Source organism: Vombatus ursinus, unplaced genomic scaffold (assembly GCF_900497805.2).
Source record: "Vombatus ursinus unplaced genomic scaffold, bare-nosed wombat genome assembly UNPS02000577.1, whole genome shotgun sequence".
In the NCBI taxonomy this organism is placed as follows: Eukaryota; Metazoa; Chordata; class Mammalia; order Diprotodontia; family Vombatidae; genus Vombatus; species Vombatus ursinus.
This window is the reverse complement of record NW_020940355.1, coordinates 24,666,386-24,685,171: the sequence shown is the minus strand read 5'-3', so window position 1 is coordinate 24,685,171 and position 18,786 is coordinate 24,666,386. Positions and strand designations below refer to the sequence as shown.

General features: G+C 38.2%; 1 protein-coding gene across 1 annotated transcript in view; it reads left to right on the top strand.

The window, feature by feature from the left end:
- The window catches only part of BPHL (biphenyl hydrolase like), a 57,026-nt gene that overhangs the window by 22,660 nt on the left and 15,580 nt on the right, over positions 1 to 18,786 (top strand). Inside the window, exons 5-6 of the mRNA XM_027846569.1 lie at positions 2,323 to 2,454; positions 7,759 to 7,882. Coding sequence (XP_027702370.1) covers positions 2,323 to 2,454; positions 7,759 to 7,882 — 256 coding nt within the window. The remainder of the gene's footprint in view (positions 1 to 2,322; positions 2,455 to 7,758; positions 7,883 to 18,786) is intronic.

Here is an 18,786-nt window from a genome sequence, read left to right as displayed (position 1 = left end):
AAGCTATTCTCCCTTTTCCATCTCATTTTTAAATATGGTAATTAATCATTTAACACCTGTGCATCTCATTCTCCAGTTTTGTTTTTTTTTAATAGGCAGTTAGGGTTAAGTGACTTGCCCAGGGTCACACAGCTAGTAAGTATCAAGTGTTTGGTCTGAGGCCAGATTTGAACTCAGGTCCTCCTGACTTCAGGGCCGGCACTCTATCCACTTCGCCACCTAGCTGCCCCCATTCTCTAGTTTTAAAGTAGAAATAATATCTAAAAGGTAGTTTAACTAGGTCTGTGGTTTAAATTTTTCCCTTTTTTATTTTGAAAGCATAATTATGAAAAGGAAGCATTAAGTAGTAGAAAGAGGGCAGACCTCCAAGGCAGGACGATCTAGGTTCAAGCCCTGCCTCTGACACCTGGAAGTTACCTGTGAGTCACTTAACCTCTTGGTGTTCCTGAGCAACTCTCTTAAACTATAAATTACAAAGGAGTTGCTAACGAGACCTGAAGACGTCATCCAGGATAGTCTCTTGGTTTTATCAGTAAAGAAATAGGTAGAAAGGTTAAGTGATTTTCCTAAGATCATACAGAGCCTGAATAGCAAAGCCAGGATGCTAGGATTCACTCAGGTACTTTCATTCCAAATCCAATTAATTCTCCTTTTAGTATTACCATTTAGGAAAGGGCTTTGAGATCCTTAAATGAAAAGCAACCATCAAAATTGACAGCATTATACAAATAAATTAATTAGATGTTTGTGATAGTATAAATTCTAAAAACCAGTGACTCAATTATTAATTAAAAGGTTTCCTAATTTATCTATCCATTTAACAAATATTTATCAAATACCCAGGAGTCAGAAAACCTGGGTTCAAATCTTGGCTTTGCCATTTACTGCTTGCAAGCTTGTAAAGTCACTTAACCTTTCTGAAACTCAGCTTCTCCATCAAGTTTTAATTTTTTTTTTTTTTGGTGAGGCAATTGGGGTTAAGTTCAGTTTCTCCATCAAAAAAAAAATATGGAACAAGATGATGTCTAGAGTTCCTTTCAGCTCTGAATCAGTCATTGTAGGTGCAAATCAGTGTGCTAGGCATTGAAGAGTTAAATTTAATTGTCTTCTGGTCCTTTTTATTCCTGAAATAAGCTTTCAAATTGCACTTTTGGACAAAGTGACTTTAAAATGTGTTTAGATTTGTACATTTAATTCTGTTCAGGTATTTATTGAATGCCTACTACACGGCTAGCACTGTACTGTGTATTTTACACATTTCTGTCAGAAGGATATGGAGAATCCATATAGACATTGTCCACTATCAGGCGGTAGAGAAGAAGTGCTTTTTCAAACCTTTGTGTTAAAAGTATTCAGTGTATTCTGGTTCTTCAGTATCTTAATTGCCACTTACATTTGTTGTTGAACCTTTGTGTGAAGACCGAAAGAAGCAACCAAACTTGCTTTCTTTTTTTAAAAATGTAACTTTTAGTAAAAATTTAACCTACTTATGTTATACACCCTGTTGTGAACAGTTGTAATGCCTTGTACCCATAGTTTTTCTTTGGCGGTAAGAAGTATAGTTTGTGTCCTTTTTTTCTCTATAGATACTGTATAAAAATAACCAGGTCTCTAAACGAGGTCTTTTTTTTTAAATTGAATTAAGACTTTATTTCAGAATTGTGATTTAAAATGTTACCATTTCAGAAACTATAAATATTACATCTTTTTTATTTTCTATGTTTTGTTTTATTCATTTAAATCCTTTATTCTGAGAAAGGGTTCTAGGTTTCACCAAACTACTAATAGGGTTCATGACTCAAAAATGGTCAAGAAACCCTGCCTTCTAGGTCATCAAGGCCAACATAGGTTGGCCTATAAGTTGGCCAGTACAAGAATCCCCACTACAACACCTATCTCCCCAACAAGTACTTATCCAGCCTCTATTTGAAGGCATCCAGTATTGGGGAACCTGCTGTCACCAAGGCAGCTCACTACACCTTTATTTTTATTTTTTAAAGGGTTTTTAATGTATTTTATTTTCCCTCCAGTTCCATGTTAAAACATTTTAAAACATTTTTTTTAAGTTTTGAGTTCCAATTTCTACCACTCCCCCTTAACTGAGACAATAAGCAATCAGATATAGTAAACTAAGTCATTAAAAAAACCCCTTTTATTCAAATGAGGATACTTGAGACAGTTTTCCTATATAGTTTATTCAAGTATATAAAATGAAATATAAATCTAACTCAAAGACCCAAGGGTCTTTGTTTCAGGTTAAAGGTTCCTATTTGCAAGGTATATCCTACAATTTTGATGTTGTTTCTTTATTTTTTTTTTCAGGCATTCGAGATGTTTCAAAGTGGAGTGAGAAAGCAAGAAAACCTCTGGAAGCACTATATGGATATGAATATTTAGCCAAAACCTGTGAGAACTGGGTGGATGGAATATTGCAGTTTAAAAATCTACCAGATGGTAAATTACATGAAATGCCTGATAAAACAAATAGCAAAATAGGAAAGGTGTCATTACCATGAAATAAATATCCCATTAAACCCTTAGAAGTAGGAGATGAAAAGTTGTCATTATTATCTAGTAATAATTCATATGTCTTTTCAAACATAATTTCAGTGATATTCCAGAATGGTTTTGCCATGAGTTACAAGTCACAAACTTTACTTTTTCCAGGGCCCAAAACTATGTAGCTTAATGCCCTATAAAATGTATTTTACATAGATTTTTTTCCCCTTCTTTTGATACTACATTAGTGGCAAAATAATTTCCCTTAGGGTTTTTAATATACCTATGTTCAGATTGCAGAACAGGTAATCTTAGAAATAAATTAACAGTGTGAAAAAAAACACAGCAGGGCATTAACACCAGAATTTTTTGCTGCTTTATAAAATGTTCGTTTAGGCAGAATTGAGATTAGACCTTTTATTGTTTCCACTGTTCCTGGTTATCCAAAGAAGGTAAATGTGTCTCTGGAGCCTCAGCCTAACAAAGACTCTAGCAGAATTACAACCGAAAAAAAAAAAAGTAGTCACATTAGTTTTAAATTCAATTTAATTTCATAAGCAATTATGAAATATCTATTCTATGTTTGCAAAGCTCTGTGCCACATACTGGGGATATAAAGACAGAAATAAAATAGTCTCTGTTCTAAAGGAGTTTACGTTTGCTGGAGGTAAAATTTACAGAGAGGTGCTTGTAATACAAGGTAGAGGAGAGAAAGAGTACTAACAAGGGGTAGCGGGGAAGACTTCATGGAGGACTGGCTCCTGAGCTGAACCTTGAAAAAAGATTGAATTTCTAGAAGGTAGAAATGAGGAAAGTAGTACATTCCAGGCTGAGGGACAGCTTGTAGATTCATGGCATTTGGGAAATAAAATGTTGAGATTGGAATACAAGGAGTTGGCCAGTTTGGCTAAACTTGGTGTATGTGAAGGGGAGTGATACAGAAGGCAAAAACTGGACTTCTCTATGCTTCACCCATCCAGCCCCCCTCCCCAGCATCACCCTCTGGATTTCTTCACGTGAGAATTGCCTCAAAATATTAAAAGCTACTCTGCACCTTATCTTCCTTTTTATAAGATATGCCTTAAAGAACCATTTTCTAGTTTTTGTTCTCATTATTCAGTGATACTACTGAGATTGTATTTGCTCTCTTGTATTAGAAGTTTTAGTTTACCTTGGTTGTTACTCATACTTTGTACATTTTTATATATGATTCTGAGCCATTGATTTTATTGATGACTCTTTTTCTTGGATTTTTTAATTTTGTGAATTTTTGCTATTCTTTCTACACTGCAGCTACTCTGTATCATATCTAACTTGGTAGATAGGCACAGGCAATTTCTCTCGCTCCATTCATTTTTGTTTAAAGTCCTTTTGATTAGATTTACAAGAATCTAGGCAAATACATTTTACTAATCCTTGCTAGATACACTCCATTTCTAGCCAAGAACTCATCTATCATATTTTAAGCTATGGTCCAGAAATTTAAAACCTGGTCTTGGATGCCATCTTCTTAATAGCTGTTCTCTTCCCATTTGTGTTGTTAACTAGAACTAAACATAACACTGCAGATATTGTCTGGATAGACTAAGCAGTAGGATGATCACCTCCCTAATCTTGCATACTATGCTTCTCGTAATGAATCTCAAGATTGCATTACTTTTTTGTCTGTCATATCACACTATTAACTCACTAAACTTTTAGTCCAAAACAATACTCTGATTATACCTCCCCCATCTTGTACTCATGAAGAAGGTAATACACCTTATTTGGGAAATATTTAATTCTAAATGTTACTGTGAAACAGCTCCCTTCCCTTTAGGTAACAGGGGCAGAGTTAACCCTCTGGGCCCCTGATTTGATATCCTCAGCAGTACCGTGATGCTCATTTTTACAAGGGAAATCTAACTGAGCAGTTCAAGTTATTCACACACATGCACACACACACACAATTATTCGTAAAACTTAACTGTAACTTAGTAGCCCCCAGCAGGGATTTTAACTTCTCATCTTAAGATTGCAGAGTCCTAACATAGTCTATGAAATACAAAATCTGTAAGAGCCGTCCCACTATATACTGTGATCGAAAGTAATAATGTGCTCACAGATTACAGTATTGAATTAATTTAGAAAAAGAGATTCAGGCTTAGAAAAATACCAGCAGTAGATGGCAAAAAATGAAACACAGTTGTTTTTTTTTTTAAGTTCTAAATGAAAGGAAGGTGGTCAGAGGTGAGGAGACAGAAGACCTCAGCCGTTGTGTTAACCAGCACATAGTCTACTGCTGATCAGGCCCTTCCTCCAGTCGCATTAACTGCAGATCTATTTGCCTGTCATGGATGATGATGCTGGGTACCTAAGAGGAGCCTCATTGTTTTCTACCATATTAAATAGTTTCTGCTCTGCGTCCTATTCTCCACAGCCACAGGCGCATCGTCTCCCAACCATATTCCTCTGCACTCTCTCAGATCTTGTGCTTTCTCATCTCAAACCCCACATAGCTACAGTCTTGAATTTCTTTCTCTCAAGGAACCATCTAGTTAGTCCATGAAAGCTTGCAGAAGTCTCTCTGTCTGTCTCTCTCTCTTTCTCTCTCGATATGTGTGTACGTGAATGTTTTTGTGCATATACATGTATAAATTGGGTAGCTAGGTGGCACAGTGGATAGAGCACTGGGCTTGGAATCAAGAACACTCGATTTCCTGAGTTCAAATCCGGCCTCAGACACTTACTAGCTATGTAACTTTGGGCAAGTCACTTATCCTGTTTGCCTCATTTCCTCGTCTGTAAAATGAGCTGGAGAAGGAAATGGCAAACTACTCTTTTCCAAGAAAACCCCAAAGTAGGGTCATGAAGAATTAGACACAGCTGAAATGACTCAACACAACAAAACATATATACATATATATACACACACACACACACACACACACACACACATACACACACACATATATACATATGCAAACATATGTATAAAATATGCGCATATGTATTGTGTGTATGTGTGTGTACACACATATATACCTGTATATATAGTTAATAGTAGGATCTTTGATTCAGCACTGGAAGGTCCTTTACAGGTCATCTAGTTCAACCGTCTCATTTTACAAATGAAGAAACTAAAATTTAGAGAAGTTAAACAGTTTGCCTGAGATCCCACAGATATTAAGAGGAAAAACCTAGATTTGAATCCAGGTCCTCTGACTCTAGAATCATTGGGTACTCTTTCCATGCAAAATGTTTCTTGAGTCTATATTGTTTTCACTGGTAGAGACAGCATGATATACATGATAGAAAAACAAAACAAAATACTGCATTTAGAGTCAGAAGACCGGCTTAATGCCTGTCTTGCCCTGGGATAATAATACCTGCATTGTCTACTTCATAGTGTTGTGTGAACAAAGTATATTATAAACTGTAAAGTGCTAAATAAATATAAAGTGTTGTTATTATTTCTCCACAGAAATTCTGTTGTAATGACTCATCAAAGCATGAAGGTGGCCTTTTGTTCTAGAAGGCTTTGCATCTATATGAATTTTAAAATGACCCTAAGTTCTGTGAGGCCTCCCTCTGCATCAATGGCAGTGGTCAAAGGGGGATAGTGGGGGATAAGAATCACCGTTTTGAGAGCAGCTAAAACATTGCTGTAGCCTTTATTTTTACCCAAGTATGAGATATATATCTAACAATTGGGTTGATATGCTATTGAAAGAACTGAACTATATTCATATTAGCATTCCAACCTGTAAATGAAACAACATAATGAGCTTACAGCTCCATGGGAGGACAGGTCAGGTCTGTCACGTGAATTGGCATGATTTCTAATTCATTGGAGGAGTCAATGATATTCTGTGCCTGCATATGCAGTTGCCTGTTGTATGCAGTTTGTGCCAGATATGTTGTTTTATTCTACTGATGCAGGTTTTCTACTATGCTCTTTATATCGGCCACTTTTCTCCATTATTTCCTCCCTCTATTCTAACTTGACTTTCATGATTTTTTGCTCTCTATAACATCTCTCTTTGTTTGGACTTGTGATTTTCTTACCTATGTTAATTCTTGCCTAATTTCTTTATATACACCAATTATCCATTTGAGCATATCTCATATGTCTCCTTACCTGCATTGCTTCTAGTACTTTAGTTGTTTCCGTTGTTCTGTGGTGCTTTGTCAGTGTTGTTTTGTTTATGTTTTTCTTGACTTTGCTCATTTTCTATTATGGTTGATTTTTAGTGTGTGTGTGTGTGTGTGTGTGTGTGTGTGTGTGTGTGTTTGTGATTGTGGTGGGGGATGTAAGTTTTTTTTTTCTTTTGGACTTCTCTATCTTTTGTGGGGTTTGTGACCTTTCACTCTGCCATCTTGGCCAAGTGACCCTTTTCTCTCTCTCCTTCTTCCCCTTGATCTCTCTGTAGCAAATAATACTTTTTCATTTGGTATCTGAGGCACTCCATGCTCATGGTTCACTTCCTTGCTTTTTGATCACTGTTTCTCTTCATTTTTCTAGTTCCTTATCATCTTCCTCTCTCTGCCTCCTATAATCAGATACATTTTATTTGTCCCATTGTCATAGAAAAGGATGGAGAATGACCCTAAAGCTCAGGAGGTGACTACAACTAGAATTTGGGCTGAGTGGTAGAGGTGGATGGTGCCAAAAGGAAGTTCTGGGTGTGGGAGATCAGAGACTCATGGAAAACCTAGGGATACAAAAGTTTCCTTTCGCCAGTCACTTAGGAACCAACATCTGCTACAACCCTAACTGGTCTATTCATGGAGAATATATTTTTCTCAATCTGGAATTGTAAAAGTAAATCAGAGCCAATATGTTCTTAGGAAGATCAATACTCAATTTCTGCTTTGTTACATAATTATGTGTTAACTTTTTTGGCTCAGCTTTGGCTACCTATGTACTTGGTTTGTTTGTTTTGATATTTGTGAAATAGAAAATTCAGTATTTAATTTGAAAATCAAGACTGAATCTTGCTGTAAAGGGAGACCGTAATAATTGAGCTATGACAACGGTACTAAAGCTAAAGTATAAAGGTTTTTGTCCTCAATTAAGCAATTTTTAAAGCACCAACTGCTTGCAGAGCTAGGGGATGAGGAGATAAAATGTTTAGTCAAGATGTGAGTGTTGCTGTCGTTCCCCAAAACTGGAGACCAAAAAATATGCTCCCAAATCAGTCTCCTGTAATGACTAGCATCTAAATAATCGGTATTGGTTATAATTAGAGCATAATTTTCATTTCATTTGTTTTTCAGGTAACATTTGTCAACATTTGTTGCCCCTTATAAAATGTCCTACTTTAATAATACATGGCGAGAAAGATCCTTTGGTTCCACGTTTTCATCCAGATTTTATCCATAAACATATTAAAGGTTCACGGTAAGTCATTATTCATGGCTTTAGTAATCCATTGCTAAGTGTATAAGAAGAAAAGTTGAAGAAACTGTAATGAAGAAAAAGCACAGTGAAAAAGGTTAGCATTGCCAGTACTGCTTTCTTTAAATTTTTACCACGTATCAGCCAATAACATTATTTAGTGCGCTCCAGTAATAATAGTGACAAAAAACACCCTCTTCTTTGTGGGTGTTGATCTTAGAGTCTGGAAGACTGAATTCACATACCAACTCTGAAAAAATACTGGTTGACCTTGCTGAAAAATAAATGACCCTGAAGAAGTCTCTTAATTTCTCATTGGCCTCAAGCAATTCTCTGTAAGCCCACAAGTTACAGAGCAGGAGTGGACCTGCATGGGTTGAGGGAGTTTCCTGACTGGGAATTCCCTACACCAATGAACTCACAAGGGTCCAGGCCAAAACAAATAAAAACAATAACAGCAACAGATAAGTTCTAACTGGCCTTCAAAGTGAGAACTACTTGGAAGAAAAAACACTCCTTTGGAGGCCTAACCTTTGGTATGTATGGACAACAGCCACGTTTCTTTTGTTGACTAACCTTATATTCTTAATGATATCAATTATATTTTGACTTCAGTTATTGTCCACTATCTGAAGTAACTAATAGTACATGTTTAAAAGGTATTGGAGAAAAATATATGCATACATTGAAAGCTAATTTCTCTAAAAAATAAAAACTTTTAAGTAAGAAAAATGATTGTCATGTATTTATTTCTACAATAAAATTCTACTACTGTGAACCTCTCTTTAACATCTTCTCTTTTTAATAATATATTAAAATAGTACATTTTAATAGTATATTAAAATATCCTCTCTTACTGACAACTAGGTGTTCTTGAGCTTCAAAATTACGTGGTTTGGTACTTTTAACTCCCACAATAAATTCAATGTAGTCTTTTAAATGGAAATCAATTTGCAAAATAAATCTAATGTAGAAATTCTATTCTAGACCTATCTCCTAGCAGCAGAATAAATTGGTTACTGTACTCAAAATTCAGGTGTTAATTTTTTTTAGTAAGGTTATTTTTGGAAGATAATTTTCAAACTGAAATATCTTATGAAATAACCCATGAGCATATATCATTAAATATCCTATGAAAAAACCTGAGTATTTACCATTAAAAGTCAAGAGTTGCCTTACTGGGCAGCTAGGTGGCACAGTGGATAGAGCACTGGCCTAAAAGTCAGGAGGACCTGAGTTCAAATCCGGCCTCTGACCAAACACTTGACACTTACTAGCTGTGTGACCCCGGGCAAGTCACTTAACCCAATTGCCTAAAAATAAATAAATAAATAAGTTGCCTTACCATTAAAAAAACCAGCAGGGTTTGAAATAATATTATGCTGGGACCCATTCCCCTAAGTATGCCTTCCATATCGTATGGAATTACATAAAACATAAGTCATTCAGTTAACAAGCATTTATTAAGTGCCTACTATATGCCAGGCACTGTGCTAAGCAATAGGGATGCAAAAAAAGAAAAAAAAAGTCCCACCTGTCAAAGAATTTATAGTCTAATGGGAAAGATAACATGAACAGGATATATAGAGGATGACTTGGAGGTAGTCTCAGAGGGCAGCTAGGTGGTGCAATGGATAGAGTGCCAGGCCTGGAGTGGAGGAGACTCATCCTCCTGAGTTCAAATCTAGCCTCAGACACTTACTAGCTGTGTGACCCTGGGCAAGTCACTTCACCCTGTTTGTCTCAGTTTCCTTATCTGTAAAATGACCCGGAGAAGGAAATGGCAAACTACTGCAGTATCTTTGCCAAGAAAATCCCAAATGGGGTCAAAGAGTTGGACGTGATTGAAAACAGCCGAACAACAACACAGTCTCAGAGGAAAGGCAGTGAGACTAAGGACTGGGAATAACTTCTTGAGAAGGAGTTTAGCTGAGACTTGAGGGAAACTAGGGAAACTAGAAGAAAGAAATGAGGAGGGAGAGCATTCCAAGCATGGGAGACAGCCACTAAAAGTGCTTAGAGATGGAAGATGGAGCATCAGTGTGAGAAGAACCAGTGTCACTGGGACACACAGGATGGGAGGGAGGGGAATAAGGGGTAAGGAAGAATGGGAGGCAGAAAGGGGCCAGGTTATGAAGGGAATTAACAGCCAAACAGAGGATGTTATATTTGAGCCTGGAGGAATTGGACTGGAGTGAATTGAATGTGGGGAAGCAAAGAGGTGATACAGTCAGATTTGCATTTTAGAAAGAAGATGCATTTGACAACTGAGTGAAGGATAGTCTGGAGTGGGGAGAAACTAGAGGCTGGAAGTCCAGCTAGAAACCTATAGTAGTAGTCTAGGTGTGAGACAACGAGGGCCTCCTAGGGTCAGTGTCAGAGAAGAGGGTGAAGACAAGAGTTGTTACTAAGGTAGAAACTATAGGACTTGGCATTGGCTTGGGGATTAAGAATGAGGATAACACTTAGGTTTTGAGCCTGGGTGTTTAGGAGGATAGTTGTACCTTGGATAGGAATAGAGAAGTTAGGAAGAGGAGAGGGTTTGGGGGAAAGATCAGTTGGAGACATGTTGAGTTTAAGATGTCTATGAGATATCCATCCAAAAGGCAGTTGGAGATGGCACATCTGGAGGTGAAGAGACAGGTTAGGGCTACATAAATAAATCTGAGAATCATTTGCATAGAAGTGATAATTGAATCTTCGGAGAGTTCAAGAGAAATAACTTAGAGGGAGAAGAGAAGAGGGACCAGGATAGAACCTTGGGAGACACCTGTAGTTAATGGGGGGTGACATGAATGAAGATCCACTAAAGGAGCCAGAAGGAGGCGTCAGGCAGGTGGAAAAATAACCAGGCAAGAGCGGTGTCATGGAAACCTAAACAGAAGAGATATCAAGGAGAAAAGGGTGATTGACAGTGTCTGAGACTACAGAGAAGTCAAAAAGGATGAGGATTGAGAAAAGGCCATTAGATTAGGCAATTAAGAGATCATTGGTAACTCTGGAGAGAGCAGCTTCAATGAAAGGAGGACGAATGAGAGGAGAGGAATTGGAGGCAGCAAGTGTAGATAGCCTTCTCAGGAGGAGTTTAGCCACCAAAATGGGAAGAAATAGAAGATAAGGAGAGAGAAAAGATGGGTGGAACAAGTGAGGGTTTTTTGAGGATGGGGGTGGTAGATATGGGCAAAACAGAACAGATGGAAATAGTTACTGGATCCATCTTTGATCTGAAATGAAGAGTTAAATTACTAGTTACCACGTTACCTTTTTGAGCCTCAGTTTATCTATAAAAGGAGACTTCTAAGGTGCTTTCCAGCTCTAAATCCATAACCCTAAATATCAAAAAAGGCATATTTAGAAGTCAGTTCACCTACTAAGATAGCAGCATAGATGCCGAGTATAGAATTATAGCAAGGTTCCAGTATGTTTATTAACATTGCAGTCGCCTGCCTAATTACAATCACAATATGAAATGTGGTATGGTAAGGTAGACTAGTCAGAAAGCCTAGATTCTATCACTTCTATTTACTGGCCTTTTGTTCTCAGGCAAATTTTCTTCATCTATGAAATGAGGAAACCACCTGCCTGCCATTTCAGAGGATTGTAATAAGAGTAAAATGAGGTTTTTTTTTGTAAAAACTCTTTGAAAACTATAAACCACTCTGTAGGTGTAAAGTATTATGGCTCTTATTCTTAAAAAGTTTATAATATAATAGACAACAAAAATAAATCTTGTTTAACATTTTAATCAGAGACTTAGATAAAAGCATAGATAGTATACTCACAAAATTTGTAGGTTAGGACAGACCTAAAAGGAATAGCTCACATGTTGAATGATGGAGTCAGGATCCAGAAAAATTCTAATAGGTTAGAACATTGAGCTTAATCTAATAAAATTTGATTTAATAGAAATAGTCTTATACTTGGGTTCAAAAGAGAGTTTCACAAATAAAAGGTGGAAGTGGTGTGACAAGAACAGTTTGTGTGGAAAATATCAGGTTTTAGTGGGCTGCAAATTCAATATGTATCAACAGGACCATAAGGCATCTAAAAAATAAAAAATAAAAAACCTAATGCAGTCTTAGGCTGCATTAAGAGAGGAATAGTTTCCAGAACAAGGGAGATGCAGTCTTTAGTGCATCTACTATCAGATGAGGCAGCTAGGTGGCGCAGTGGATCTAGTGCCAGGGCTGAAGTCAGGAAGACTCATCTTTCTGAGTTCAAATCTTTCCTCAGACACTTACTAGCAGTGTGACCCTCAGCAAGTCACTTAACTCAGTTTCCTCATCTGTAAAATGAGCTGGAGAAGGAAATGACAAACCACTCCAGTATCTTTGCCAAGAATTCCCAAATGGGGTCACAAAGAGTAGGATACAACTGAAACAGCTGAATGGCTATCAGATGATCAAGGGTTAGGGTATTGTGTTCAGTTCTAAGAGCTATATTTTAGGCTTTCCATAGGCGGGAGAGCATCCAGAGGACAGCAGCCAGGATGATCCTCAAGATTTTGTCATAAGAAGGATCAGATAAAAGGAATAATAATGTTTTAAAGAAGAGAAGACTTAGAGGAAACTGAATCTTTTACCATATCTGCTTTCAGGTTTTTAGGCTTTGGCTAAAGTGTAACAGCCAACTGGCATAATCTGACTGTATAATTTTGTTTCCATTAGGATTTAGGACTAGACTTAAATTTGACTACTACATTAAGTCTATCTTGTATCTCTATGTGTATATTCAGTGTGAACCATATACCTCAGTTACATGGCAGAACAAAAGGTTGCCTTTTTAGCCTGATGGGACAGAATAAACAAAAGGCCTAGGTTTTTATGGGCAGCTAGGTAGATAGAGCACTGGGCTTGGAATCAGGAAGACTCATCTTCATGAGTTCAAATCTGGCCTCAGACACTGTGTGACCCTGGGCAAGTCATTTAACCCTATTTGCCTCAGTTCCTCATCTGTCAAATGAGCTGGAGAAGGAAATGGCAAACCATTAGTATCTTGGCTAAGACATCTTTGGGGTTATGAAGAGTCAGACATGCCAACACAAGTATTTGGTTTCTCTTCTGCCTTTTTGATTATGCTGAGACTGCGTCTGAGACAGTCATTTTTGAACTATAGGGGGGAGATGCCTGGGCTCGGAAAAAATTGACGATCATCTGTATTGCTGTATTGCTCTTAGAACCTGTCTCATGCTGGGAACTAGTCAATATAAGGAAAATACATGTCTGGGTCAATCCCAAAAGTTTATGAGAAGTAAGATTAAATCTGTAAAATCCAGCCTTTGATTATTGCAAATACATTCACCATGTGGAAAAGGCCGGGGGGGAGGAGAGAATAAGGACTGGTAGGTGCTCCACATCCCACTCTCCCTTTTACCCCCAACATTCAATTTTTTAACCAGAGCTCCAGCCACCCAAACCAGTGGCCCCTTTATCTTTCCCTTCTCCCCCTGGGTTTGAGAATGGGAAACTGCTGTTCTCATCTGTTTTCATTTGCTCCAATGTTGATACCATCACCACTACCAGGCCTCCTTCCCTCCCTTATTGGTATTTTTCCTCTCTTCTTGTGGGCTTTTTTTCAAGTTCTGCCCCCATCCCCAAAGCCCTGTGATACATCCTAGCTTTGAATGTGTCACTTAATTCCAAATCCCTATGCAGGTCTGGACATTTCTCATACCTCCCCTCCCCCTACAGAGGAGGAATTTCAGGTATAAAAAAGGTTATTTCATGACTTCTGCACAGAGAAACAATTTCTTTCTTCCAGAAATTGTATTTGTAATAGAGATTCAGAGAAGTCTAGATTATTTAGCCTGAAAAAAATGGAAGATTTAGGAAGAACATGCTAGCTATCTTCAAGTATCTAAGGGCTGTCTTATGGGAAAAGGATGATTAAACTTGCTCTAATTTGCCCTCAGAAGACAGAATTAGGAACACCTGAAAGTTGCAAAGAGCCCAATGTCAACTTGATGTAAAGAAAAGCTTCCTAATAGTGAGCACTACCCTAAGTGGGATGGGTTGCTGTGGGAGCCAAATGGAAATGTTCAAGTCAAGCCTAGTCAATCTCGTTTTTGTATGTCGTAGAGAAACTTCTTTTCAAGTATGGGTTGAACTGCTTGGCCATTCAGATCCCTTACCAACTCCCAAATTCTATGATTCCATGATGCTGAGTATTTGAATAGGAAACAATGACTGGAAGTTACTGAGAGGCAGAGTTCAACTCAAAGTAGGGAAAGATGTTTAGAACTATCCACAAGTAGAATGGGTTATTTAGGTAGGTAATGGCTTCCTCCTCATTTGAATTCTTCAAGTCAAGCATTTTTTTTTTAAAGCACCTGTTATGTGTCAGGCACAGAGCTAAGTGCTGGGGATACAAAGAAAGGGAGAAAAAAAAAGGATGGTCATAGTCAAATGAGGGAGACAAAATGAAAACAACTATGTACAGACAAGATCAGTAGCAGAGTAAGCATCTGAACCAGGTTCTCTGGGACTTACTTTGGAAATCAGAGAAATCCAGCAAAAATGAACATTAAGTACCCTGGATCACTACTTCAGTTTCATTTAACGGGTATTTATTGAGTGCATACTATGTGCCAGGCCCTGTGAGAAGTGCTAGGGATACAAAGACACAAGTGATACATTCCATTGTCAAATGAAATATACAAAGCTAATCATATAAAAAATATATACAGAGTAAATACAAAGTAATTTCAGTAGGTGGTGAAGGATGGGGAGAATGGGAAGGCCCTAATAACTTGACTGATCAAGAAAGACTTCCTGTAGGAGGTGGTCCCTATCTTCAAAGGCAAATAGGCAGAGATAAGGAGAGAACATTCCAGACACAAGAGATAGCTTATACAGAGGAACAGAGGTGAGAGGTGGAATGTTATATAAGGATAACAGCAAACCAGCCAGTTTGGCTAGAACATAGTAGTGCCTTATCAGTCTGGAAAAATGGGTTGGAGCCAGACAGCAAAGGGCTTCAAATGCTAAACAGGAAAGGTTGTATTTATCTTGGAGGCATGAGAGAGCCACTAAAATTTCTTGAGCAGGTGAGCACCATGACCAGACCTGTACTTTGAAACTATCAATTTGGCAGCTGTGTGTAGGATGGATTAGCTAGGTAAGAGACTGGATGAAAGTTGCCCAATTAGATGGGTATAGAAATAGTCTAGTCCAGTGGTATCAAGTTCAAATAGAAGTGTGAGTCACTAAACTGTACTTATATTGACTTGGAAAACTACAAATTATGAAACACACAATGTATATATGTACATATATACACATATGCATACACATATATATTTACATATATTTATATATGCACATATATATTTAACATTTGTGGTTTTCTAAGTCAATATGTGGCCTGCAGATACATGTATTATTAATACATCAACATTAAAATCTGATACTTTAATCTGGTTCAGGTCACATCTTGGGGGTGTTACAGGTCTGTATTTTTAATACCTCTGATGTAGTCAATAGGTGATGAAGATCTGAACTAGAGTGATGGCTGTATTAATATAAGAGGACAGTTGTGAAAGGTGTGGACTCTCAGATCTATAATAAGCAAGGACTCTTGATCGAATACTGACTGAATGAACTAAATAGACTCTGTCTTTTCTCTCTTTCTCCTCTCTCTCTTCTCTGTCTTCTCTTTTCTCTGTCTCTCTTCTTATTCTCCTCTGTCTTTCTTCTCTGTCTTGTCTCCTCTCTGTCTTCTCTCCCTCTTCTGTCTATCTCCTCTCTCTCTCTCTCTCTCTCTCTCTCTCTCTCTCGCCTCTTCTCTCTCTTTCTCTCTCTGAAAGTCTTAGAGAACCAAGTTTAGTCAATGTGTCATAGTAGATACTGTATTTTATCAGAAAGAGATGGAAAATGGGAGGCTAGATAGTAAAGAAAGCAGGAACCATGTGAGTAACTTGAATGCAGACAGTTAATCTCAGGTCAGTGTGTATCTGCCAGACATAGTAGAGAGAGAACAGGAAAAGCAAGATGAGTCCTGATAGATGGGCTGGAGTTGGGGTCCAAAGACTCAAGACAAAATAGGTCAAGGTGTGGCATCCAAGTATGCAAGACAAAGTTGGAGTCCAAAAGTCCATATGGGTGGAGATAATATAAAGCTCCACATGGGAAGAATGCTAGGTATCAAGGGCAGTAGTCAGCATCCAAGATTACAGCTGAGTATGAGGGAACAGAGTGCTCATAGGGCTACTGGAAATAGTGTCTGAGAATCTGGTACCAATGAGTGAATTCACATAACAGGGTTACAACTCTTAATACTCAGAGAAGAGCTGATTCCCTTCTTTCTTCCTTAGTTCAGGTATATAAGAGTTGGCAGATAGTAGACAGTATACATCAGGAATCCTACAGTTGCTTGTAGGAAGTGATTATGGCATAGGTAAGCCTATGTTCTCTGGGGCTAGAGTGAAGATGTGCTGGGTGTCTTGTGGACATGGTCTGGATCCTATCCTATGAATTCCAGAATCTGGAGAAGGGCCACTTCCTGTGGCATCCTAGGAATTTCTCTGAGTAGCTTCCAGCTAGCTGGTAGAAGCCAAAGCAAAGTTGGTGAGAACCCACTGTACCCTAGCCCAGACAGGACCGAATTGAGCTGCAGTAGCCTACCAACCCAGGATCAGACTGTACACATTTTACATTAAACCATCTGGCTCTGAAAAAGAATAAGAGCCAGCATGCTGACAGAGGCAGAGACACCGGAGAAAAGATGGCTTCCCCCATCTCTATGATTGCACATCATACTTAAGACAGGGTGTTATGAGTGAGCCCACTCCAGCTGCCCCTAAGAATACTCACTACCACTCCCCACCACCACCACCACCACACCCTCCCTCCCCAGTACTATTTTTAGCTGTCTATAGTCAACTGTTTGCTTCTATGGCTGAAGTAAAACAGCTCAAAATTCCACTTATGGTCATGTTACAAGGTAGACATGAAACAGAAACAAGCAAAGGCCTTAAGAATTAGAGCCTTTTGCTTAAAAACAAAAATCTATCTCCTCCTCTGATCTAGTATTAGCTTGATATTTAGCAAAAATCATTCCCAGTTTAAGATGAAAACCTGAAAAATCATTATAGTTTGTAAGTATTAATAATTATTGCTATTGTATTTACTTGCAATAACAATTATTTCATTGTTCATAGTTTGAATTTTTAGTGAACATCTTGTATGAAGATGACAAGCAAAGTTTATCTTGGACTTAAAGTGATATTGTCACTTTGGTAAAATTACCTTTCTCTTTACCTACTAGACTAACATTCTAGAAATGGTTACTATTTAGTGGGTAAAGGTAAGGAATATTGATAATTTTCCTAAGTTAATTTAAAACAATTATTTGCTGTTCATTCAATAAATGTTTCATTTATAAAATATCATGCTAGAGACTTTGTGCCAATGAGAGACATGGGCAGCCAGGTGGCACAGCCAATAATGTGCTGGACATGGAGTCAGGAAGACTCAATCCAGCCTCAGACACATTAGCTTTGTGAACCTGGGCAAGTCACTTATCCTCTGCTCACTTCAGTTTCCTCAACTGAAAATGGGGATAATAATAACACTTACATTCCAGGACTAGTGTGAGAATCAAATAAGATAATATTTGTAAAGCATATTTGTAAAATATTAGCACAGTACCTGGTACAAAGTAGTGCCTGTTTATATAGTTGTGGATCAGTCCAGTTGTGCCTGACCCTTATGGGGTCTTTGTGACCCCATAAACTATAGCACACCAGGCTCTTGACCTGAGGGGTCCATCTTCTGATCTCATTCATTTTAATACTGTCCATGGGGTTTTCTTGGCAAAGATACTGCAGTGGTCTGGTGTTTCCTTCTCCAGTGGATCACCTTTTGTCAGAACTCTCCACTATGACCTGCAATGCATAGCTGATAGTTTCAGTGAGCTATGCTGTTCCTCTGCCATGACAAGACAGTAATCCAGGAGGGGTGTTTATAGTAGGTGCTAAATAAATGCTAGTTACTACTGCTACTACTACTACTACTACTTCTACTACTACTATTACTACTACTACAGCATTTGAATTATACATTGAAGGGCAGGCTTTCAGCAGTCAAAAATCAAGAAGCCATTCTTAGCTCTGAATGAAATAAAGGTGGGGAAGGAGGGAAAGTATGGTATGGTCCATATATTACTCAGGCATAAAAGATGGTACCTACCTTCAATCTTGTTTAGTTCACAATTCCTGCTCCTAGACCTGTCTTACCCTAGGTTGTTTACCTCCTTGATGACCTCGCCTTATTCTTTAGAAAGAACCTCCTGCTTTGAGCCCCTGGCTATCAAATACCTGTGGTCAGACAGAGTGGTTTGTTCCATCCATGCTATATTATACTGGTCGTGTCCTAACCCAGCCATTCCACCCCATAAGAAAACAATTTCATTTATATGGAATGGTGGGATTAAAAGCACAAGAGTTGGAATTCTTGGGGGTGATCAGGAAATGATATAGTTTGACTATTATATAGGATGTGTCTATAGGTTAGGCAGGCATCAAAGTGGAGAGGCAGTTAGATGATGCAATGTATAGAGCCGTAACCTTAAAGTTGGGAAAATCTGAGTTCACATTTTTATTCAGACACTAACTAGCTCTGTGACCCTGGGCAAACTACCTAAGGGCTCTCATTCCCTATTTGTAAATGGGAATAACAGCATCTACCTTAAAAAGTTGTTGGCAGGGGCAGCTAGGTGGCGCAGTGGATAGAGCACTGGCCCTGGATTCAGGAGGACCTGAGTTCAAATCTAGCCTCAGACACATAACACTAGTAGTGTAACCCTGGGCAAGTCACTTAACCCCATTGCCTAGCCCCCCCCCCCCAAATGTTGTTGGCAGACAGATGGCACAACAGATAGAGCATTGGGTCTTGAGTCAGAAATCCAGC